Source organism: Scleropages formosus, chromosome 18, assembly GCF_900964775.1.
Source record: "Scleropages formosus chromosome 18, fSclFor1.1, whole genome shotgun sequence".
Taxonomy (NCBI): domain Eukaryota; kingdom Metazoa; phylum Chordata; class Actinopteri; order Osteoglossiformes; family Osteoglossidae; genus Scleropages; species Scleropages formosus.
In genome coordinates this window covers 18823916-18847903 of record NC_041823.1, presented here as the reverse complement: position 1 = coordinate 18847903, position 23988 = coordinate 18823916, and the positions used below count along the sequence as shown (strand labels likewise).

General features: G+C 44.6%; 1 protein-coding gene across 1 annotated transcript; it reads right to left on the bottom strand.

Moving 5' to 3' along the window:
- Positions 1–513: 513 nt before the first annotated feature.
- Positions 514–12507, bottom strand: LOC108924221 (uncharacterized). The gene is made up of 15 exons (XM_029260082.1): positions 12412–12507; positions 11067–11084; positions 9711–10019; positions 9308–9616; positions 8888–8929; positions 8458–8766; positions 8024–8332; positions 7659–7940; positions 5978–6067; positions 5669–5687; positions 4800–4816; positions 4222–4256; positions 2201–2267; positions 1243–1322; positions 514–884 (listed from the first exon to the last, which is right to left on the bottom strand). The coding sequence occupies exons 1-15, from the start codon at positions 12464–12466 to the stop codon at positions 792–794; spliced, it is 2034 nt and encodes a 677-aa protein (XP_029115915.1). The 5' UTR covers positions 12467–12507; the 3' UTR covers positions 514–791.
- Positions 12508–23988: the final 11481 nt, after the last annotated feature.

Sequence of the window (23988 nt, the reverse complement as noted above, 5' to 3'; positions counted from 1 at the left end):
CAGGCTTCAGATCACTGCAACCCTGCCCAGGACAGTGAAATGAAATTGTATGGATGGATGTTTTATTGTTATTAACTATGACTGGTTGAAGTAATTTAAGTAAAAGAAGATGCTGCAGAAATACCCCTTTTGAAGCTCACATTTATTCTTGAATCATTTCTTGGCGGTGCTACTCATGTGCTCATGTATAATAGACACAAAATCTTTTGACTTTGGCGCATTCTTTTTGAGAAAACAATACATGAATGTAGATGTGATGTAAATTGAAGTGTGCACAAATCCTGTGTACAGAGAACAGCCGGAAGGTTCTACTGATTCCGGAAAAAAGAGAAACCAGTCGTAGCATTATACCAATGACAATCTACCATGAATGTGGTAGGACCACAAATTCTGGAATTCAAAATGTGCGGTACTATTATTGTAATTTATAACAGAGTTTTGAGTCAGACAGATAGAAATATAACTTTATTTTTATAAAAATAAGAACAGATTTTCATTTACAGTGATCTGCCACCCAGTCCTTGCCTCAAAATAAAAGGACATGTTTAAAACATTAAAGTTACTTAACATGTACAGTATCTATCTTTCCTGCAGGAAATTAACAACAAATGACCAGCAATATGAGTGTATTTAATAATAAGAGATACACTTCCCTTCATAAAGACTTTGTTGCATGGACATTTTTTTTTTAAATACAGCATATGATTTATAAAAGAGACAAAGAAATTAATATAGTTTAATGTCACCCCCCCGATCACATGACAAGTATGTTATACAGGGGTCCGCTGGTCTCAGGACTGCTGTGCAAGGCTGTAAACTGTTGTGACATCCATGGAGGCAGCAGGCAAGTCATCAATCGTTGCATAATTTTGATCTTCATTGGACTTCGGTGGTATGCGTGACAGAGAGATATTAATTTTCACTCACGTAAATATTTAATATTATTTAAATTAAATATAATATTTATATATTTAAATATTTAAGTGATTAAATATTTAGTAATTATCAATATTTTATAATATAGCATAAAACATCTCACACAGTCACAGAACACGTGTATAGTGCATACACTGTATGGCATGCACTCTTTAGAGGCAAAGAATGCAAACACCAGTCATTACACACATTTTCAGAGTGTATGCTCAGACCGTTAGTGTATGTTAGTGTATGACCGTTAGGGTAAAAGGACAAAAAAATATAACGTGATTTACTGATCCTGTGTTGCTGTAGCTGTGTACTTACTGTGGCGCACAAAGGACTCTCCTGTTGTTGAGAATCGAAGCCATTCTGAGTTTGCTGGTTTTCGCCACTTAAACCAGAATCTGTGCAGTACGACACGAGCAATCAGTGGTCCGGGAGTAACGATCATCTGCTAGCATGGTATTCGGTTGCCATACAAATGCAGTGCAAACGATATTCGCCTCTTTTACAGTGAAATATCGGTAAAAAACCATGACACAGGAGACAGATTTTCACTTAATATACAATAGCAGTAATAATTGAGCAATATGAAAATAGTTGTGAAAAGACTGAAGAATGGAGTAATCATCAGTAATGGAGCCTTGCCCATGATGAGCCACAGCACGCTGATCACATTACCAGACAAAACTTCCTTCGCTCTGCATTGCGTTATTCACCACTACAGCACACAAAATGAGAAGCATGTCGCTGGTGTTTTTCTCCAGAAGAGAGAGGTTGCTTTGCACCTGCTGCTTTGTCATTTGGATTCTGGTTATTTGTTTGCAGAGATTTCTTTTTAAATTCCAACCACTCTTAATGAACAAGTTTCAGTGACAACACCCAAGGCCACAAGACCCAACTAAAACATCCCTACTGTCTAAAATTTTGAAACTTTAGTCTTAGGTGTGCTACTCTAAGGTGTAATTTACATTTACATTTACATTTATTCCTTTAGCAGATGCTTTCATCCAAAGCAACGTACATCTCAGCAAAAAGTAATTTAATGCGATTGGTCTCTTAGCTGCCCAAACTGTAGCCTTTGCTATAATTTTAGGAACCGTTGAGACACCATAAAAAATTATGTTCTGTACTTCATCTAAGACTCTATCGTGTCATCACTACTATGTACTTTCCAACGTTTTGAGTCACCTCCTCTAAGTCACCTTCGGCAAAGGTGTCAGGTAAATATCGAGATATACAATAGATACAAACAGTGCTGATAATGTGTTCATATTCTCACCAGAGGGCAGTGGTTTGCAGTTAGCAGGATCATCAGTGATAGTTGCGTAGGCCGTATCATCAACAGGCTGATGTAGGAGAGAGAGAAAACCCTGAATGACATTACACTGTGATTTTTAAATGAACAACAGAACTGAACAGAAGGAGTTGCAGCAACATAGACAGGAGAGGAGAAATGTACTGAGAAAATCCAGTGCAACACAGCACAAGGGCAAAATGTTGCAATATTTAACAGGGAGGGGGTGCGGTGGCGCAGTGGGTTGGACCGCAGTCCTGCTCTCCAGTGGGTCTGGGGTTCGAGTCCCGCTTGGGGTGCCTTGCGGCGGACTGGCGTCCCGTCCTGGGTGTGTCCCCTTCCCCCTCCGGCCTTACGCCCTGTGTTGCCGGGTAGGCTCCGGTTCCCCGCGACCCCGTATGGGACGAGCGGTTCTGAAAATGTGTGTGTGTGTGTGTGTGTGTGTGTGTGTGTGTGTGTGTGTGTGTGTGTGTGTGTGTGTGTATTTAACAGGGGTGCTCATGTGGCACTGTCCAAGAAGTTCTGAAAAGGGGACGAGATTTCCCAGAATTCATTCAAATTACACACACACACACAGAGAGTCTACAACTGTTTGCCCTGAGCAGGGTTGCGGCAAACCGGAGGCTAACCCGGCAACACAGGGCTGAAGGGGGAGGGGACACACCAAGGACAGGACGTCAGTCTGCCACAAGGCACCCCAAGCAGGACTTGAACCCCAGACCCACCACACAGCAGGCCCTGGCCAAACCCGCTGCACCCCCCCCCCGATTAAAATTAAAATGCTATTAAAATGTTAACTTTTCTAGTGGGAGAAGGTTAGACTCTTAAGTCACACATTTGTCTATGGAGAGGGTTTCGCTGGCAACCAGATGCATTTTACTGACACATTTACATTTACATTTATTTATTTAGCAGATGCTTTTGTCCAAAGCGACTTACAACGGACACTATGTAGTGTTACTAGCCCACATACCTCATTCACCAGGGTAACTTAGACTGCTAGATACACTACTTGTAATGGGTCACTCATCCATACATCAGCGGAACACACTCCCTCTCTCTGTCACTCACACACTGTGGGTGAACCTGAACAGAATGTCTTTGGACACATGTATAAGGATAATCAATCTACATCCATGTCCACATCAAAACTAAATTTGGTTTGTAAATTCACAGGTATTATAAAAAGCAGGGGTCAAATCAGACTTCTTGTTAAAGATGTTCTGAACGGATGAACGAACATCTCTTTACTAACGTGTCAAATTGCCAAGAATAAATGCCTGGACAGGCCTTATGGTTAAAACGCAGTACTGATGTCCCAGGAAATATCCTACGAAGACATGCTGAAGCAAGGCAGATCCTGTGAGTGAACTTAAAGTTTTGTTCCTGAATACTATCAGAGGATCAGGGGGTGCGGTGGCGCAGTGGGTTGGACAGCGGTCCTGCTCTCCGGTGGGTCTGGGGTTCAAGTCCCGCTTGGGGTGCCTTGCGATGGACTGGCGTCCCGTCCTGGGTGTGTCCCCTCCCCCTCCGGCCTTACGCCCTGTGTTACCGGGTAGGCTCCAGTTCCCCGTGACCTCGTATGGGACAAGCGGTTCTGAAAATGTGTGTGTGTGTGTGTGTGTGTACTATCAGAGGTGCAAGCAGGGAAAGCCTGGGCACAAACTGAAAGCTGTTCATTGTCGGTGACGGACAGCTGAAGGTCCCGTTCCCACAGCTCCCTCAGCGCAGCATAATAAACAGTATGTAATATAATATATAAATGCAATGTAATGCAGAGACATTTCACTGCTGAAATTTAAAAGAGTTTACTGTTAGAGCAAAAGTTACAGGACTATGCATCATGACATGAGTAAAAATTACGTTTTCCTTTAAGTGAGTTTATTTCTTTGGCTGCTCTTTTCCAGCTGCGCTGGTCCGTCTTTCCTCTTTCAGCTCCGGCAAAGCCAACGAGCAACAATAACTAGTTATCCTGCTTCACCTGGACACATATACTGTACACTTACTGCATCGCTTGATGTTACCATTCTGACAAGTTGTCCTGAAATACAACAGCAGAAGTTTCAGTAAAGCTATTAAATAACCATTTTCAACGTCATTTTGAAACCCTAAACAAAAGTTCTCCTTTACTTCATCAGAAATCTGTGCTTTTCCCTTGTGTTTAAGGGCAAATATATCTGAAACCAGGCTCTTGTTAATCTGTTTTACACCATCTCTTTATTTTCACACTGCACAGAGTGCGGAGCTGCAATAAACATTTAGGACTCAACGAAACGCAAAATAAGGGCAGACATGACATGAATCGACAGCATAAATACTGATTATGGGCAACCAAATATTAAAAGTAAAGGAGAGAGAATAACACACTTCATTGACACAATAATCATTTACACTTTAAAGGTGGGGTGGAGATGAAATAGGACCTGATGGGACTTGGCGTACAAACATCTGCACGTTTCTCACTACCTGCTCTGTGTGAAACTACTGACTGAAATGGCTTTAAAAAGAGTTGAGGGAGGGGAAACAGTCACCACTTGTAATTACTTAACCCCAAAGAAGGGATGGAGGACTAGACACTGCTTACCTTGAGCAGCTTCTTGTCTGTCAATAAATAAAGAGGTTGTTACAACAAGGAAATGTTTTGGGGACAGGAGCGTTTCTGAAGCGGACGGACGTCACGGTGGACTGACAACGATGGTCTGATGACACCAAAGAGTGCGAGACAGACTAAGCAGCGGAAGTGAAGGGAAGCCGCACAGTCCTTGCGCGGTTGTGGGACTGCAGACACACACAAACACATACACACCCTACACCGATCAATAGAAGGATTACATTCACAACCACACCGTCTGATAAGGATAAAAAAAACATTTTAGCTGGTTCAAAATGCTCAGTTCCTTTCCTGTAACCATAATATCAGAATAGCACACATACTTAGCTGAACCTAGTGCAATGACGAAAGGTTTCTGCAGCAGAGAGTGGTGCAAACAATGGGGCCAGTGTCATTTGTGCGTATTGTCGAAGATGAAGTGTGGAAAAAAACAACGTAATAACGTATTTCGAGAGCCACTGAAGCAAATTAGAAATGTGATGTGAAAATACTACAGAAACATTTTGGGGGGTTTTTTCTTCATTCCTTAAATTTCTTAGTAGATCACAGTACTAGTTTACGTCAAGTTATTTTCAGTAAAACAGAGGAACTGCCAATTGCCTCTTTGTCCGGCTGTCTAATGATAAACTAGCGCAAGTGCTCCCTGCTTCCTCAGTGTGTAAATAGCGTTTTCACCATCACTGGTGTGTATTAGAAGCTGAAAAGACAAGACCCAGGAAGGCACGAAGGTGCCGAGCGCCACGGCCGCTGCGACCTGCCCGCGAGGTAACACGTGCAACATGTGTAGTCGTGGACACGGCTGATCGACACCAGAAGAGAAAAATCATGTTCGATCGTCTCACCTGCTGGATTTCTGTTTTTCTGAAAAGTCAAAGAAATGTTTGTTGAAACCGGAGTTCTTGTTCACTTGAAACAACGGCAGATACTTTTACCCAAAGTCATTAAAGCAAAATGCAAAGGTAGAGAGTCACTCTACGCATGGTATTGTCTTATGTACTGCACCGCTCTGGTATTTACACAAAGAGGGTACCTCCTAGGAAATTCACCCGTGGACATATGTTGCAGGTTCACTTCTCATTGTACTGCTAAATGCCCAGATATTGAGCCCTGCAATGAATGTGTAATTGTGTTGTTGGGATAGAGGTACTCACTGTATCCCTTGTACAGACACAGAGTCACAATTACCAGCAGCAACACCATCACAGCAAAAAACACTCCAGCTGTCACCCACATAGAGGCTCCTGCCGAAACAGGTAATATAGCATTAAAAGAGCTTTAAAACATTTCATTTCAGATGTGGGAATTTGGCTCCGATTTGTGTGGAGTTTGTATGCTTTCCCAGTGTTCGCCTCCCACAGTCCAAAGATGTGTTTCGCGTGAACTGGTGACTCTAAATTCCCCTTAGCGTGTGTGTGTGTGTGTGTGTGTGTGTGTGTGTGTGTGTGTGTGTGTGTGTGTGTGTGTGTGTGTGAGTGTTCGATGATATACTTGCATCCTGTCCAAGGTCTACCCTGTCTTGTACCCATACATTCGGAATTCACTCTAGACCACCACAACCCTTCATCAGAAAAGCGGTTACTGCTAACGGATGGACATAGTATAGATAGTATGACCATAACAAAAATTTAAATATACAGAAAAATTTTAGAGAAATTTTTCAATATATAAAAATGTACTTTGCTGATGAGAGAGCAGCTCGGTGGCGCAACAAGTAACTCTGCTGCCTCACAGCACCTGGGGTGTTTGGGCATCACCTCAAATCTGATTCGATATGTGTGGAGTTTGCATGTTCCCTTTGTCTTCATGTGAGTTTCCTCCAATGTCATCTGAGACCAGAGAAGAGTTTTAGATGAAATGGTCTCTAAATTGCCCGTAGTCTGTGAGAGTGAATGAGTGTGATGGCCGAGATCCTGTCCAGGGTGTACTCTTAACTAGCTTTATGTCCTGGGCTTCTGCAATAGGCTCCAGAGTGCCGTGACCCTGACAATCAGAAGCAATCAATGAAACTGATTGGGCACGAGTGCTAATGGGAGGCTCACAATGAAACAAACAGAAAATGAAAACAAAAAGTGAATGCCCATTAAACACTTGTGACTTTTCCCAAAACGAACCAGAGGAAATCCTCCTAAATATTCACAAGCCAGTGACTTTAGAAAGTATACGCCCTTGTTTTCAATATTTCCAGTAAAGTGTTGAACAGTGACACTTTCAGCTTTCTATTTCACACTTAAAATGACTGTTTTGAAATATATTACACTATATTTAAAATTTTGGGTTGTTCCTTTATGAATAACATGATCCCTGTTGTATCATTACATATGTAAGGAGCAAACAGAAGACTCATTCAGTCTTAATCGCAATGTTGATTAAATGCCAGGCCTGTGAGAATTGATGTGTTTCCTGATTCCTCAATCGTTCACTTTAACAAGATGAATGATGGATGATCACAGAGGATGATCATCGGTAACATCTGGCCTGAGGAGAAGGAGCGCTTGAGGGGAAGTGAGGAAGAGGACAACAGGTCCCTTAAGACAAGAGCAGCAGTACGAGTTTAATTTAGATTTAAGTGCTCTTTCAGATTTGACTTAATGACTGAATTTCCCATAAAGGGCCAGTTGTCTTCATGTTCGATATGAATAAATGTTTCACGCACTGTGCCTTTTGTCACTCATGGTTCCATCAAAACAACTGTATTGACAAGCAATTAGAGAGTGAAAAGTGGTTTTGCATCTGCAGACAAGGATTAATACAATGTGTACTGATGCAGGAAAAGCCCGTGTGTGTGTGTATGTGTGTGTGTGTGTGTGTGTGTGTGTGTGACAGGTGTCTCACCACTGTTTTTGTTCTCCTGTGCACTTTGTGATCCGGTGCAGTTACTCAGCGAAGAGCTGAAGTTCTGGTACTTATAAGCGCAGCAGTAGGTCACTGTGGTGTCGGGGCTGCGAGGGACAGTGAAAATCACTGCTCTCTCTCCTTCTGCTGCCCGGATCTCTGTGATGGGTTGTGTCCCTTCTTTCTCATGCAGGTAGAAGAGGGCTCCAGTGACAGGAGGAGGGGCTTCACAGCGAACCACGGTCTCATTGTGGTGTGTCGACACGTTAATATTTGGCTCGACTGAAATAAAAAGTACAACAATGAGGTGCAACAATAAGGATGAGGCAGAGCTTAAATAAAAGAGTGTAATACATGGTACTCACCCAGCAGTGTCACTGAAAGACCATCACTGTGTGGGGAAGGTGCATTTAATCCAGCACCCACAATGTACTGACAGTCCACTTTAATAACCCCGCTGATCATGCTGTGACCCCGACCCCCCCTTCTGAGCAGCTCGGCTCCAGCGATGGAGAGCTGACAGTCCGACGGAGTCTCAGTCAGCCACTTCTTGTCTGCGTGGAACTGACACTGAGACACAGGCAGATTCTGAGGTCCTTCACAGCTCAGCTGCACCGAGCCTCTCTCAGTGACCATCGCGGGACTCAGTGTCAGTTTGGCCGGGGGCAGTTTGCCTGCATGGAGGAGGAGAACAATGATTTATGATCCCGCTCGTAATTATGGCGATAATCGGAAGCATCCTATTCGGTTCGCTTCCAAACTAATCGTCATCCCTGACATTTGTAAGTTCCCGTCTTACCCAGGACCATCAGCTGCCGCCTGCTGCTCCGCTGAGAGACGGTGTTTGAGTCGCTATCAGTGTATTCACAGCTCAGCTGTACAACAGTGTACACATCAGTGTGTGTTTCTCCCTGAAGAAGGTTGCTCCTAGACACTGAGAACCGAAAAAGATTCCCCTTCCCAGTCCGTGTGAGGACCGGAGATGTATGTGTGTCTCTGTAGAGCCTCCAGGTGGCCTCTCGCACCGTGCGTGGAGCAGCACAGGTAACACCGACAAAGCTATTTTCAGGCAGTAATGTGCTGCTCACATTGATCACAGCTGTCAGATCTACCAGAGAGGAACAAAACAGTGAAAATGTGATCAATTACTATTAGTTACCCCTTAATTACGTTAATTCAGTATGTAAGAGATCTGTGAAGACATATAAACCCATTTAATCTTGGATTACTTGTTGTGGACACTGGATCAGATGTGGAGTTTATCAGGAACCCTGTAATAAAAACAAAATAAATTTAAACGCCTGTCACCACAATCCTTCCGTATTAAGGAATTTTCCTTTTTTTCTCAACATTCATTTAATAAGCAAATAACTCTGCTGCTAGAAAACAAGGAAGTAGAGAAAACAGTAAACAGCAAAGTAATGGCGCAATTGAAAAGACAGTATAGTAAGTGGAATTTGGCTGTTGTGAAGACATTATTACTCCTCTCTCTCCAAAAGTGATATTTTATTTAAATCAACTCTGTTCATACTTATTTCTGGCATCACTACTGTCATTTTTCACAGTTTTTTGATGATGCGAAGACATTGCCTGAAAATATGCTTTTACTGTGTTTAATAAAGTTATAATAAAACACAAAGAGTTCTCACCCGTCACTGTCACTGTGATACTGTTACTGCGCGGTGATGGTGATGGTATATTAATCCCATTTATGTCCGCAGTGTACAGACACTGAACTACAATCTGAGCGTCGCCAGAGTGGATCGTCCCCCTGAGCAGCTGAGTCCCGGTGATGGAGCGCCGACAGGGTGAAGACGTCTCCCCGACAGTTTGTCCATCCGACAGGAACTGACAACGAGACACTGAGACAGACTGAGGAGTCTCACAGCTCAGCTGCACTGAGTCTGTCTTTGTGGTGTTAGTGGAGCTGACATTCAGATGGGGAGGTTGCAATGAACCTGCAGGTTGTGGGAACATTTTGAACATCAGTCAGTTCATAATCTGACATCGTCCACAATTATTTACAGTGATATGCAGAAATACCAGACTCACCCAGCACTTTGACTTCCATCCTTTTACTCCTCTGAGAGCTAGTGGCTCCATCCCTGTACTCACAGCTGAGCTCCACAGCAGTGTAAATTCCATTGGATGTTTTTCCCTGAAGAAGCTTTGTCCCAGTGACTGTGAAGTCACACATACTCCCAGAGTCTGTGCCTTTCATGAAGGGACTGTCCTCTGTGTTTCTGTACAGAAACCACTGGAAACTTCTTTGATATGAAGGGGCCTCACAGGTGACCCTGAGAGACTGTCCCTCAGACACTGAAGATGGATTCACGCTGATTTCAGGACTCTCTAAAACACCTACATCAGATGAACATACATATTTAAGTTAGTAAATTCAACGTTAAACACGACATAATAAATACTTTTTCTCTCCAACCGGAAGACACTAAGTTTGTAATGTAAGAGTAAATAGACACAAACATGGGGACAATATGCAAATGACATACACTAATTCCATAGCAATTGCTTTTCATTACTGAGTCTTAGCATTCAGGGTTTAAGCAACCTGGTCTCAAAATAAAGAGTCTAAATGTGTCATTTTGTGCAAATCATTGCGCTTTTGATGAGGACATCACTTTTCACTCAACATTTACCACAATATTTGATAAGACATTCGGATTTTATTTTTTAGCTTTTTAAGTTTAAGGCTGATATTCAAAAAAAATGCTCCAGGCTATAATAGTTAAGGTTAAGGGTTGAAGCCAGGAGAGATTCTCCTGGTACCTTTAAGAAGAATTACCCATGGGTGTTTTTTGTTAGTCTATTGCACATTGATTTATCCATGAGAACCATGATGATTAACACTAACCATTATATATGTTTATTTATTTATTTATCAGATGCTTCTCTCCAAAGCAGCTTCCGATGAACTCTACGTAGTGTTATCAGCCCACACACCTTATTCACCGTGGTGACTTACACTGCTAGATAGACTGGGTCACTCATCCATACATCAGTGGAACACACTCTGTGTTACTCACCACACTATGAGTGAACCTGAACAGCATGTTTTTGGAGTGTGGGAGGAAACCAGAGCACCCAGAGGAAACCCAGACAGATAAACTCCACATAGACTGAGCAGGGAATCAAACCCACATCCTTTCGCATGACCCAGGTGCTGTGAGACAGCAGCCCTACTCACTCTGCTACCACTGCATGGGCCTCAAAAAGGCCTTTACCCCAAGCCACTGATGAAACAGTTGGTATGATTGAACAAACGGTGAACACTAAGATTTTCCCAGATATTGCGCAATGTGGGACAGGAAGGTTTCTGTCACATTTCGCAACTGAACTTGTTGAACAAGCAGAGAAAGCGTTCATTCCAAAAGAGACTTGAGTACTTACCCTCGATTTCATTCATACCTGGAAATGAAGATCACAGAAGAAATACAGTATAATTAGATATGAGAAAGCACACTTTTCCATTAACAAAAACACACTTGTACAATAGTTGTGCCTTGCCTGGTAGAAGTATTACACTAAAGTAATGGTTGTGGTTGGTGTATGTTGGTTTTAGAGCCCACAGGAAGTATGTGAGCAACACACACAAGTCCATGGGGGTTTGCAACAGTTTACATGCCTTATTTGCAGTTCCCAGGACATTAGTGGTAAAACACTTCCAAATACACACACACTTTCTGAACTGCTTGTCCTATACGGGGTCTCAGGGTACCGGAGCCTAACCCGGCAACTGAGGGCATAAGGCTGGAGGGGGAGGGGACACACCCAGGACAGGACACCAGTCCATTACAAGGCACCCCAAGCGGGACTCGAACCCCAGACCCACCGAAGAGCAAGACCCTGTGCCACCGCGCTGTGCCACTGTTGTGTGAATCACCCCAGTGTGACATACTGAACATGAGCATCAGCATAAAAGGGAATTAACTGAAGCACAAGTAAAACACTGTTAAGCTGCATGCGTGAAGTACATAATATAACTTCATGGTAGAAAATGACAATGGGGAGAACAAGAGGATCAGATAATGGCCTTTTGTTTGAGTTTAGGAGATTGTTTTCGCAAAGCTAGTACAGAAATTGTTTGCCATGATCACATCAAACTCCGAATATTCTGAAATACTGTGTCATTTTGATAAGTCATAACCACTAAAACCATTATTTTCTCCATCCTTTGCTGGCTCATTACCTGACTCCTAACGCCTTGACACTGCTTAAAAAGCAGTCCGGCTAGGCTCTAAGTGCTTAGATTTCTGCAGGATCACTCAGAATTTACCTTATTAAAGTTTTGAAACTCTTTTTGTGGAAATGTATTAACAGATATATAAAAGGCCTGAATTTTAAGCCAGAAAGAAAATATCTGAAGCATTACAGCAGAGGGGCACCTGGTAGCATAGTGGTTAGCTCTGCTGCCTTTGGATCCAACGGTTGTAGGTTTCAATCTCATATCTTGTTGTAATACTTTTGCACAAGGCCCCTCCCATAAATTTGTACGACTCTAAGTAATTGTAAATGCATTAACATTGTAAGCTGCTTTGGAGACGAACGTCATCTAAATCAACGAATGCAAATTGAAGGAGAGGATTATAGTTGGAAATAAAGACATAGTTCAGTTTCCCAAAGCTTAACCGTGGCAATACATTAACCTTAAATCGTAATGTTCGCTTTAAATATGACAATGATAAACAATGAAATGACATGATTAGTATGATAGGAAGAAACACATTTCGCTTACCATCGAGGAGAAAAAGTAAAACGAGTGAAAGTAAAGTGAAATTATTAGTCTGCATTTTGGCGGAGGCTCCGAGGCTGTTAACAGTCTAGAGAAACGTTTGCGCTTTTCTGCAGAGGAAAAAGGAAGGAAGCTGTGTGTGGTGTGTGTCAGAATGAGGCACCAGAAAACTGTTCATAAGCACCTTGCCACACAGCCTGGAGGACACTTCCAAGAATGCTTTCACCCCGAAACACAGAGGATCACCAACCCTGCAGCTCTGAAATCTATTGTTTATGCCTGTTTACGGCTTTTCTTTTGATAAGAGTCACAAGTCCCGAAACACGTCCTGTAATTTTGTCTCCTTTAACGAAACTGAATTTAAAAAAGCTATAGATGCAGTTCAGACATTTGATTCAAAGGTCAGATGAGATCAATGTACAGCCACTGGTGGCATGGACTGGCAGAAGTGGAAAAAACTGACTGGTAGTTCTGCTTTACCTGATTTCCTGGATGAGCAATTAATAGCTTCTTAAGCTGTTTTGTGTAACTTCTGTCTCGCCCTCATTTTTCCATCGTTTTCTCACAGCAGATCCTTTCTGTGAGTGTGAGGAGTCAAGGTGAGTAACGGTGCGGGTCGTCCACAATGCTGATGTGCGGTGTCCGAGTACACGCCGCTCATCTCCCCCTTTCCACTGCTATTGGTCAATTCAACATCATCCTGATGTTCTCTGAGCTGCACAATGAGGTTACAAACACTTTCGGTTCCTCATCTGACAGCCAAAGAAGATGTTTATCAAATTCATAGATAGAAGATATATTGTGGTGAGATAATGAAGATGAAAATTCAGCAAAGAGACTTTACGAAAATCTGATATGCCAATGACACGCTTTAAATAGACCACGTATTTCTTTTTTCGTTATATTGGGGAAAACTAAATAAGACATGTCACAATATAAATTATGATACTGTAGTAGTGCAACCATTTTCATCTGGCAAAGTGAGTTCCCATTTGTGTTACTTCCTTGTTTGACTGCTTTTTCAATCCTGTCTTTTGCACTTTTACTGACTTATCCAAACAGTTTCTCATCGCTCGTGTTTTCAAAACAACTAATGCAAGACAAAAACCCTTCATCACATTAACCAAACAGCACATTTTCAGTGCAAAATGCCCTTACATTCAAAATACTTCACACCATCCTCAAAATGAAATGAATGTTTCATTTGACATTGTAAAATATATACACACACACACCCACACACACACACACAGTCCAGTGTGTCCAGTTTTAGGGTCTGGCTCCCTGTGACCCCATATGGGTCAAGCGGTTCAGACAATGTGTGTGTGTGTGTGTGTGTGTGTGTGTGTGTGTGTGTGATTTATGCCAGTGAGATGAAGTTGGAAGCATGTGTTGATTACAGTTAGAAGTCTACTTTTCTGTTTACCTTAAAACAGTTTGCATAATTTTTGTGTTTACTACAAAGCAATGTACTTAAAAGTTTGAAGAGTTTGGCACTTTATGTCTAAGCAATGAGAATGCAAAGTGGGGTTTTTTTTAGAATAAGCTGCCTGGTTTTGCTTGAATGTTTTAAAATGTATAAATGTTTTTGGGAAAAAAACTGTATTTAACCAAATGAGAAAACTGACATACTGCTCCATCCATTCGCTGTCTACTTATCTTCTCAAACATCGATGCTACTTATGATCTTAAGAAACCTAGTGCAGGTGTGGCTCTGCTTGCAGGTGATACCAGTGTCCAGTGATACCAGTGACAACAGCAGTGGAAGGAGTAGGTAACCACATCCTTCCTAGGTGTCTGATGCAACCACTCCTCTTTCATGACATCTCAGTCCATATAACTGCTCTTTCTGAGCCCTCAGCAAAAAACCATAGCTGGATAAAGCAGTTTGTATGAATTCATGGAGCTAGGTGTGTTTTTCTACCTGTAGCAGCAGTCCATAACCTTCAGCAGGCCCCCTGGCCCCAAGCTGTTTACTACTAGTGAGCAGCTTAGACTGAAACAGCTGGCAAACCTCACTGGAAGGAATAGATCCCAGTGGAGAGTTCAGGGTGGAGAGGTCATCACTGCTTTCAAACAGGTGTATGTACTGAAAAATATCTGGCCCGAAGGGTGTAAAAGCAGTGTCCTTGGACTGTCAAGTAGGACATGTTGAAGTGTGCAAAGTAGCACAAGTATGCTGGCAGACAGCAGCCATAAGAGGACCAAAATCTTTTTGTATTCTGCAAAACACAGTTTAACATCAGTGTAAAATCAGCACTCATGTGTTTGAGTGCCACTCTTCTCAGTTACAGGAAATTAATAATAATCGCTAACATTTATGAGCCTGAGTTACTGTTTATGACACTGTCAGAAGAGACCTAACAAAGAATGATGTCAATAAGGACCCAGCAGGACACATGCCAATGCAGTAAAATGGAAATTAAATTAGAGATTAAAATCAAAAAGTCAAAAACTGTATCAAAAATTTAAAAAAATACTACTCAGTTGAATAAATCCAGATTCAAACATCTCATCTGTATAGTTGAGTTTTGCTGCCAAACTAACAGTAGCCTGGGGAAAGCAGGTGACATTCTTTCCTCAGAAAAATATCTTGAAAATAGACAAGTGAAAAAATAAAATATAGAAGCATTTTTATCTTCAAAAATTTTAACTGAAATGTTCGCGACTCAAAAACACAGTATACATCGAATGACTGAAACAGAATAACAGAAAGATTAGAAGAATATTCTCAAACAAATGTTTAATCTTCACACTATCTGTGGGAATGGAATAATGTGAAAGAGGCAAGAGGCAGCGCTAGGGATGAGGCAGGGATTATCTTGAGGAAAAGCTGCCCATTGCCTATCCCATGTTAATTCAAGATAAGTACAGCCAGTTGCTGCCAGCTGCACCTCGTTCAAGATGGACATTCAAGGCAGCTGGTCTGAGGACTCGGGAGACAGAAGACATCAGGAAGGAGCAGAACTCCCCATAGTTGACCAGGATGTGCTTTTTGGTGGCCCTTTTTCTGATCCTTGTCTTTTGCTTGTCTTCTGCCTTACGGGGGTCACCTTCCCTTTCGTTCCCGTTTGGTTTTGTTGTGCATTATGTAAATAAAACTCTTTCCTCTGGGGAAAATGTGCTGTCCCATGTGACCTCCTTCATCACTTGGTCTGCCACATCAGTTACACCAGGTGTCATAGATACTGCCTCCTTTCCCAGCGCTAATGACAGTTATGGAGACTATATCCACTCGTGACCTATGCCACTGCCTATAATAGAAACTTTAATTTTTTAATTTTTTCTTAATTATAGTCACTCACAAAAGGAACACGGTTACGAATCATTGAACAACAGAAACATAGCTGGAATAGTGCTGGTATAGAATCATTGGGCAGATTCAACTGTGTAGAAGTGACAGGCAGCACAAAAGAGATTTCTCGTTTCGCCATTGACAACATGTGCCTAACTTTGTCAAGGATTTACAGAAGGGACTAATGTCCACACACTGAGTGCTGTCAGTCAAAGTTCACATAGGCCACCCAGGGAACTGTTGTTTCTTGCTTCTTTTGATGGCCCACCTGCCACAGGAAGTTCAGAGAGGCATGGAAAGGAGTATTTACCATGTCTACTCGGGAGGTCCATCTGTTGTCTCCCCAGTTTGGATAATTGTGGGATAAGTGGGATCTCCCACAATGCTTCTGATGTGCTGTGCGTCATTCTGTGGGGCACACCACAGATCCCTGCTGTTTTTGTGAGGTGATGTCATTAAAGGACACCCTGCTTTGGATGGACTAAGCTGGTATGTCTCTGTCCTTCAGCCTCCTCCTCATCCACAGCTGCTATGGCACTCCTACTCAAAGCAGCCTCCCAGGAGGAGCCATCAACATGGGCATGTACAGTCAAACCTAAGGAGACAGATGAGCGGTAACCTCCACACCATGCCATAGAAGAGCTCCTTCACATTTGCTGCTAGCTTGCGTATTTTATGTTCAGCTGCTACTGGACGTTCTCCACACTTCCACTCTGTTTCTGAGGCTGATGCAAAATAATGAGATGTGGATGGAACCGGATATCCTTGCTAACAACACCTCAGACTATTCACCTCTACTTGGCTTTGTCCAGGGATACTTACACTGTGAGGTTTGTACAACAGCAAAACACTTACCACGATTTTCCCATTTATACATTTTCAGTCCAGGGTAAGTACAGCAGGATGGAGGATCTGAGCCAGGGGTCTTTGGCTTTTAAACCAATATCCTTGACCACTGCATCACCTACTGCAGACAACATGAAATTACTTTATCCATTTAGCTGGCACTTTTCTCTACAGCGGCTTGCAATGATTTACCCACTTATTATGGGCACAGCTGGAAGTGTAGTGTTTAGTTACTGCCTTTGGACCTAAAGGTTGTAGGTTCAAGCCCTCCCTCTGGCTGTAGTACCCTTGAGCAAGGTACTTACCCTAAAATTGCTCTAGTAAAATTACCCAGCTATATGAATGGGTAACTAGTTGTAACCTCAACACTGTAAGTCACTTTGGAGAAAAACATCAGCTAGGTGTATTCAGCTGGTTATTTTTTTACTAGAGTAATACAGAGTGAGTACTGTGCTCAAGGGTGCTACAGTAGGAGGTGGCATTCAACCCTGTGACCTCTGTGGGTCGGGGCCTTGGTGTGGCGGAAGGGCTTGCGTGATCTAGGGATCTCCAGAGCTATGGCGTCGGGAGCATTATGGTCCTGGTAAGGTCTCCCAAGGTGAACAGGTCTGGAGTGAAGATCCAGACTAATACAATCCAAAAACCTCTATGAAAAAAGTAAACAAGAGAACGTTTACCCTGCCCGGAATAGGGTCACTGGGACCTACCCATGGAGCCAGGCCTGGGGGTAGTGTTTCTAGGCGAGCGCCTGGTGGCCGGGCAGCCCACGTAGCCCGGCTGGGCTCAGCCCGAAAAGGCATCGTAGGGGGGCCATGTGGGCCCACCACCTGCAAGGTCCATCATAGGGGTCCGGTGCTATGTACACCTGGCAGTGGGAGGGGGTGGGGTGGCACATGGCGTCATGGCCCCTAGCGACGAAAACTGGCTCTTGGTATGTGGAATGTCACCTCACTTGGGGGGAAGGAGCTGGAACTGGTGCGGGAGGTTGAGAAATACCAACTAGATATAGCTGGGCTCACCTCCACTCACAGTGTTGGCTCTGGAACCAAACTCCTCGATAAGGGGTGGTCCCTCTCCTACTCAGGAGTTGCACGAGGTGAGAGGCGCCGGGCGGGTGTGGGGATACTCACAAGCGCCCGGCTGGCTGCCATACAGCTGGAGTTTGCCCCGGTGGACGAGAGGGTCGCCTCAATGAGACTCAGGGTCGCAGAGAGGAAAACTTTGACTGTTGTGTGCGCTCATGCACCAAACAGCAGTTCAGAGTATTCAGCCTTCTTGGAGAAGGTCGGAGGGGCTCTGGACAGGCTCCATAGTCCTGCTGGGAGACTTCAACGCACATGTTGGAAATGACTGGGAAATCTGGCAGGGGGTGATTGGGAAGAACTGCCTGCCCGATCTGAACCCGAATGCTGAAATGTTATTGGACTTCTGTGCTAGTCATGGTTTGTACATAACAAACACCATGTTCAAACACAAGGATGCTCATAAGTGTACTTGGTACCAGAAGTCCTTGGGCCAAAGGTCAATGATCCACTTTGTAGTTGTTTGTCGTGCTGAACTGTCAACCGATCACCATCTGGTGGTAAGTTGGATCAGATGGTGGGGAAAACTGATGGATAGACCTAGTAGGCCCAGACATTTAATGAGGGTGTGCTGGAAACGATTGTCAGAGGACCATGTCTGGAATGATTTTAACTCACACCTCCGGGAGAGCTTCTCCCATGTCCCAGAGGAGGTAGGGGACATGGAGTCTGAATGGACCCTGTTCAAAACCTCCATTGTGGAAGCAGCCAGGCACAGCTGTGGCCAAAAGCTTGTTGGTGCCAGCCAGGGCAGCAACCCGAGAACCAGCTGGAGGACACCAGTGGTGAGGAAAGCCGTTAAACTGAAGAAGGAGTCCTTTAGGGCCTGGTTGGCTCTGGGGACTCCTGACTCAGCAGACAGGGACCGGCAGGCGAAAAAGGCAGCAGCGGCTGTGGTTGCAGAAGCAAAATCCAGGACATGGGAGGAGTTTGGAGAGGCCATGGAAAACAACTAACGGTCGGCTTCAAGGAGGTTCTGGAGAACCATCCGGCAGCTCAGAAGGGGTCGGAGGAGCTTCGCTCAGGCTGTGCTCAGCAGGAGTGGAGAAACTCTGACCTCTGATGAGGACATTGTTGGGAGGTGGAAGGAGCATTTTGAAGAACTCTTAAACCCGAGTGATATGTCTCCCTTACAGGAGTCAGGGCCAGAGGCTTCTGGGCCGTCAGAGTCCATTTCCATGGAAGTCACTGAGGTAAGCTCCACGGTGGCAAAGCACCAGGGGTGGATGAAATCCAGCTCGAACTGCTTAAGGCCCTGGATGTTGCAGGGCTGTCACGGCTGACATGCCTCTGCAATGTTGCATGGACCTCGGGGACAGTGCCTTTGGATTGGCAAACTGGGGTGGTGGTCCCTATCTTTAAGAAAGGGAACTGGAGAGTGTGTGCCAACTATCAGGGGATCACACTTCTCAGCCTCCCTAGGAAAGTCTATGCCGGGGTGCTGGAGAGGAGGCTCCGGCCGATAGTTGAACCTCAGATTGAAGAGGAACAATGTGGATTCCGCCCTGGCCATGGAAGAGTGGACCAGCTTTTTACCCTCTCACAGATCATTGAAGGGGCATGGGAATTTCCTAATCCAGTCTACATGTGTTTCGTGGACTTGGAGAAGGCCTATGACCATGTTCCCTGGGAAATTCTGTGGGTGGTGCTTCAGGAGTATGGGGTACCGGGGCCACTACAGCGGGCCATTCGGTCCTTGTACATACGGAGCAAAAGCTGTGTCCGCATACTCGGCATTAAGTTAGGCCCGTTCAGTGTAGGTGTTGGACTCTGCCAAGGTTGTGCTTTGTCTCCACTCCTGTTTGTGGTTTTCATGGATAGGATATCAAGGCACAGTCGAGGTCAGGAGGGTATTCTGTGTGGAAGTCGGAAGGTGACGTCTCTGCTTTTTGCGGATGATGTTGTCCTTTTGGCACATTACATGGCTGCCTCCAGCACGCACTGGAACGGTTTGCAGCCGAGTGTGAAGTGGTGGGGATGAGGATCAGCACCTCTAAGTCTGAGTCCATGCTTCTTTCATGGAAAAGGATGGTATGCCCCTTCCAGGTAAGGGGAGCGTTCAAGTATCTTGGGGCATTGTTCACGAATGAGGGAAGGAGGGAGCATGAGATCGGCCACAGACTGGGAGCAGTGGCAGCAGTAATGCGGTCGCTGTACCGGACTGTAGTGGTGAAGGGGGAGCTGACCCATAAGGCGAAGCTCTCCATTTACTGGTCGATCTACATCCCTACACTCCCCTATGGTCACCAACTCTGGGTGATGACCAAAAGAATAAGATCGCGGATAGAAGCGGCCGAAATGAGTTTTCTCCGGAGGGTGTTGGGACTCACCCTCCGTGACAGGGTGAGGAGTTCGGACATCCGGGAGGAACTCAGAGTAGAATCGCTACTCCTTCACATGGAGAGGAGCCAGTTGAGGTGGTTCGGGCATCTGATAAGGATGCCACCTGGGCGCCTCCCTTTGGAGGTATACCAGGCACGGCCAACTGGGACGAGGCCCCGAGGTCGGCCCAGGACGCGCTGGAGGGATTATATCTCACAGCTGGCTTGGGAACGGCTGGGAATCCCCCAGGTTGAGCTGGAGGAAGTTGCAGGGGACAGGGGCGGCTGGGCCTCTCTGCTCTCCCTGCTGCCACCGCGACCCTTTTAGGACAAGAGGGACAGAAGATGGATGGACCTTGCTCAAGAGTGCTACAGTAGGAGGTGGCATTCAACCCTGTGACCTCTGTGTCCATAGGCAGTGTTGGCAGTGCTGCTCCATCTAAACAGCAGGGTACTGTTAGTAAAACAGTGAAAAGTAAAGACAGAGGTAAATACCTGCCAGAGAGTGGTATCTTCTCTTTTTCACCCCTTTTCTTTTTTCATTTTCAAGGGCATTGCTGTTGTGGATGTGAGAAGTGTTGCGAGCAAGAGGGACATCCGAGGTAGGACTGTCCCCTTCCTGCAGCATGATGGACACTTGCACACAATGCTTTTGTGTTTCTGGCCTGCTCCATACACCCAGTGTTCTCTAGACTGAGCTGCGCTACTCTGTCAGTGGAGACTTGCCCAACCCTGCAGGGGGTTTCCACAAGAACTGCAGTGTGTATCAGAAGAAAGGGGGTGGCTCGTCCCGTGGGGGCAGAGCATCCAGATGCGATGGCAGGGGTGCAGCAGAGCCCTGTTAAATACTTCCTCTTTTCCACTATTTCTTTAGCATGTAAACTCTAATTATAAATTTTAATAGTAGAGTTTTTTTTTTTTTGTGCACAGCTGCTGCTTTCCAGCGCAGTCACCCTGAATTCTGCCATTTTGGCTGATTAATTCATTTGTCATCCCTCCAGAATCCTGCCCTTGGTTCACAGCCTTGGTCCGGAAAATAATTTCTTTCTTTTTAGTCATCCAGTCTGGCAAAACATGTGTAAATGCACATAAAAGAGATATGCAGAGATTGCTGTGATGTGATGTGCTGTGAAATATTCAATTTATTGTATTTGCCTTTGCATACAAGGGTTTACACTCTACTTTTCAAATTTTCAGGGGTCTTTATAATCTTCTCTCTCAGTCCTGGAGATGGGAGGTTTCTATTCTTCTGTTTATTACAGCAGAAAGGTCCTAAAGCCACTGAGGCTTGGAGAGACCTGAGGGTAACTAAATGATATTTTTCATTTATGTGTGTTCATTTAACTGATGCTTTTCTCGAAAATGACCCGCATGTTAAGCTATCTACAATTACTGATCCATTTATGCTGTTGGGAAAGTTTCCAGTAAGCTCCTTGTTTGAAAGTGAGACTCAAACCTGCAACCTTTGGGTCCAAAGGGAGCAGGTCCAACCCCTATGTTACCAGGAACCTGCTCTGGGAACTGGCATTATCAGAAATTCATACCAGCAAACACTTCTGATTTTGAAACATAAAGACCAAGAAGTCTGTGATAATTTTTTGTTTTTTGGCTGCAATTAAAAAAAAGAAAAAAAAAACAGCTCACTCTATAGTTGTGAAGTGGTATTTGTGGGCTTTTTTGGATCATCTAGACCACCATGCACACCATGTCCTAGATGGACTTGCACAGCAGTACGAAGGCTTTTCTAAATAGAAAACACAAAAGGCTTGTTTTTATTTTTACTATGGGAAAAAAAAATCACTGTATTTTTTAAATTAGGCTGGCATGACAGTGTTCTGACAGACAGGATGCAACACAAGAGCTTTGCATCCCTACAAGCCGTAGACTTTAAGCGCTACTGTATATACACCCTCATGGGAGCGCAGGAGGTCAATACAGACGACCAACTGTACATCCTGTAAATATGCCTCTGCTGGAGGACAGTATGTGATGTGTCATATTGAGGTGAGTGTACAGCAGCTAAAAAGTTTCTGAAGTGCTGCACAAAAAGAACTGAGGGCAGTAAAGACATCCACCTTTTACACCTAAACTAGGTGATGCTGCACTGCCAACAGAAGCAATGCTGAAAATGTCGATCTGTCACAGTACACGGCTCGGCACGTACAGTATGGTTTTTTTCCGGACTCGCGTAACGCGGTGCTTTCGTGCGGCCGGTGTCATCGCAGCCCGATAACCGCGATGAGGTGCTGCAGCCAGAGGCGGCCCTGTACCATGTGACAGCAGTTCTGCGCTCTCTCTCAAGAACATTGCAGAGGTCTCTCATCAGTATTCATGGCACTGCTGTAGAAGTGGGGGCGAGCGCGTCGAGGGGGGTGGTGCACAAATAAGACGGCGAGGTGCGGAGAGTGACAGATTAAAGAGCGTTAGTGGAAATAAAGGGAAAGAGGAGGTTTGCGTCGAAGAGAGAAAGCGCTGCGTTTTGGGGTTGTCCTCGCTGCAGACACGGCGCTGTATAATGTATGGGCTGGATGCCGCAGTACGCGGCGCGGTGCGGGAAACCAGCAGGCTCTTTTTAGAGCTCCTTCAAGGAGCTGCTGAGCGTCTGTGCCCCCGGCAGCCGTCGTCGCTCTGCCTGCAACTCAATCCCTGTTTACTTCCCAGCTCCATACCTCTGTTTTATATTATTTCTATATTTACTCCAAAGTCCTGATCCCTCTTGCCATAGCGGTAAAAGTGGAACTCGTACCTCCTGTGCACAGATACTTATTCCTTCTGGTACTTGAGACAGAGCAGTGAATAAATCTTACACCCCCTGGTCGTCGGCGAACCCGACTGGCCAAAACCTCTAGGTCTCCCTCTGATTAACACAATATTAACAGTTGCCATAGGACTCAGAGGCCTCCATGTTTCCCAATATAAACAGCACAGTGCGGCCCCTGGCCCCCTTCCCACCCACTCACTTCTAATGTCATTAACAGGTGGTCGTCAGAAATAGAATGGACACACACGCACGCGCACACACACACACACACACACACACACACACACACACACACACACACACACACACACACACACACAGGACCGCCAACACAAATACATGCAAAGGCTTTTGCTGACAGACAGCGGGCAGCCTGGGAGAAGTAGTCCGAGGTCCACACACACACACACACACACACACACACATACACTCTTGAAATCACTCAGAGCTCACTCACACACACACACACACACACACACACACACACACACACACACACACACACACACGCACACACAGGACCGCCAACACAAATACATGCAAAGGCTTTTGCTGACAGACAGCGGGCAGCCTGGGAGAAGTAGTCCAAGGTCCACACACACACACACACACACACACACACACACACACACACACACACACAGGAACAGCACACTCGACCACTTTGGCACATACAAACACAGCTTCAAACACAGGCATGAACATGTGCACACTAACTTCATCACACAATACACTGACCAGTTATGTCCAAGCAGCCCCTCCTGCCCCCACCCCTCTGCCCCCCACCCCCCCTGCCCCCCTGCCCCTCTCACTCGCTCACCCTCACTCTGCATCGCACCATCTCCCCTTCCCTCTTCCATGAAGTTTAAAGTGTGTCCTCCACTCTGAAGTGAACAGACACCAAACAGGTCAGCAATTACTTTTTTCAGTTCTGTGTCGATAGAGCAGCCTGAGCAGCGGTTGAAATAAGTATAATAGAAGCTGTGCTTGTCCAAATAAAATGTAAATCCATTATACTATTCTGCATCTACTTAGTTCTGTGGCTGTTATTTTTAGATTAAAGACAGAATATCGCTAATATAGTACTAACATGCAAATGTACATAAACAGATATAAAAGGAAATACAAAATTATATATATTTCTCTGCTGCCAATGCAACATACATAGATATTTCAATGCCATGTATGGTTGTTTTACAAAAAATTAATACATTATTATTTGTAAGAAGTCTGTTTTTTGATATTTGCCAACACCTTACGTCTAAATATAAAACG

What these genes read in the sequence shown, in the direction of transcription:
- LOC108924221 (XM_029260082.1), bottom strand. Translation starts at nt 12,466, where the DNA reads ATGCAGACTAATAATTTCACTTTACTTTCACTCGTTTTACTTTTTCTC. An exon ending in TGATCCAGTGTCCACAACAA is followed by an intron (nt 8,767 to 8,887) that starts GTAATCCAAGAT and finishes CCTCTCTGGTAG; the next exon opens with ATCTGACAGCTGTGATCAAT. An exon ending in TCTTTCAGTGACACTGCTGG is followed by an intron (nt 7,941 to 8,023) that starts GTGAGTACCATG and finishes TTTTTATTTCAG; the next exon opens with TCGAGCCAAATATTAACGTG.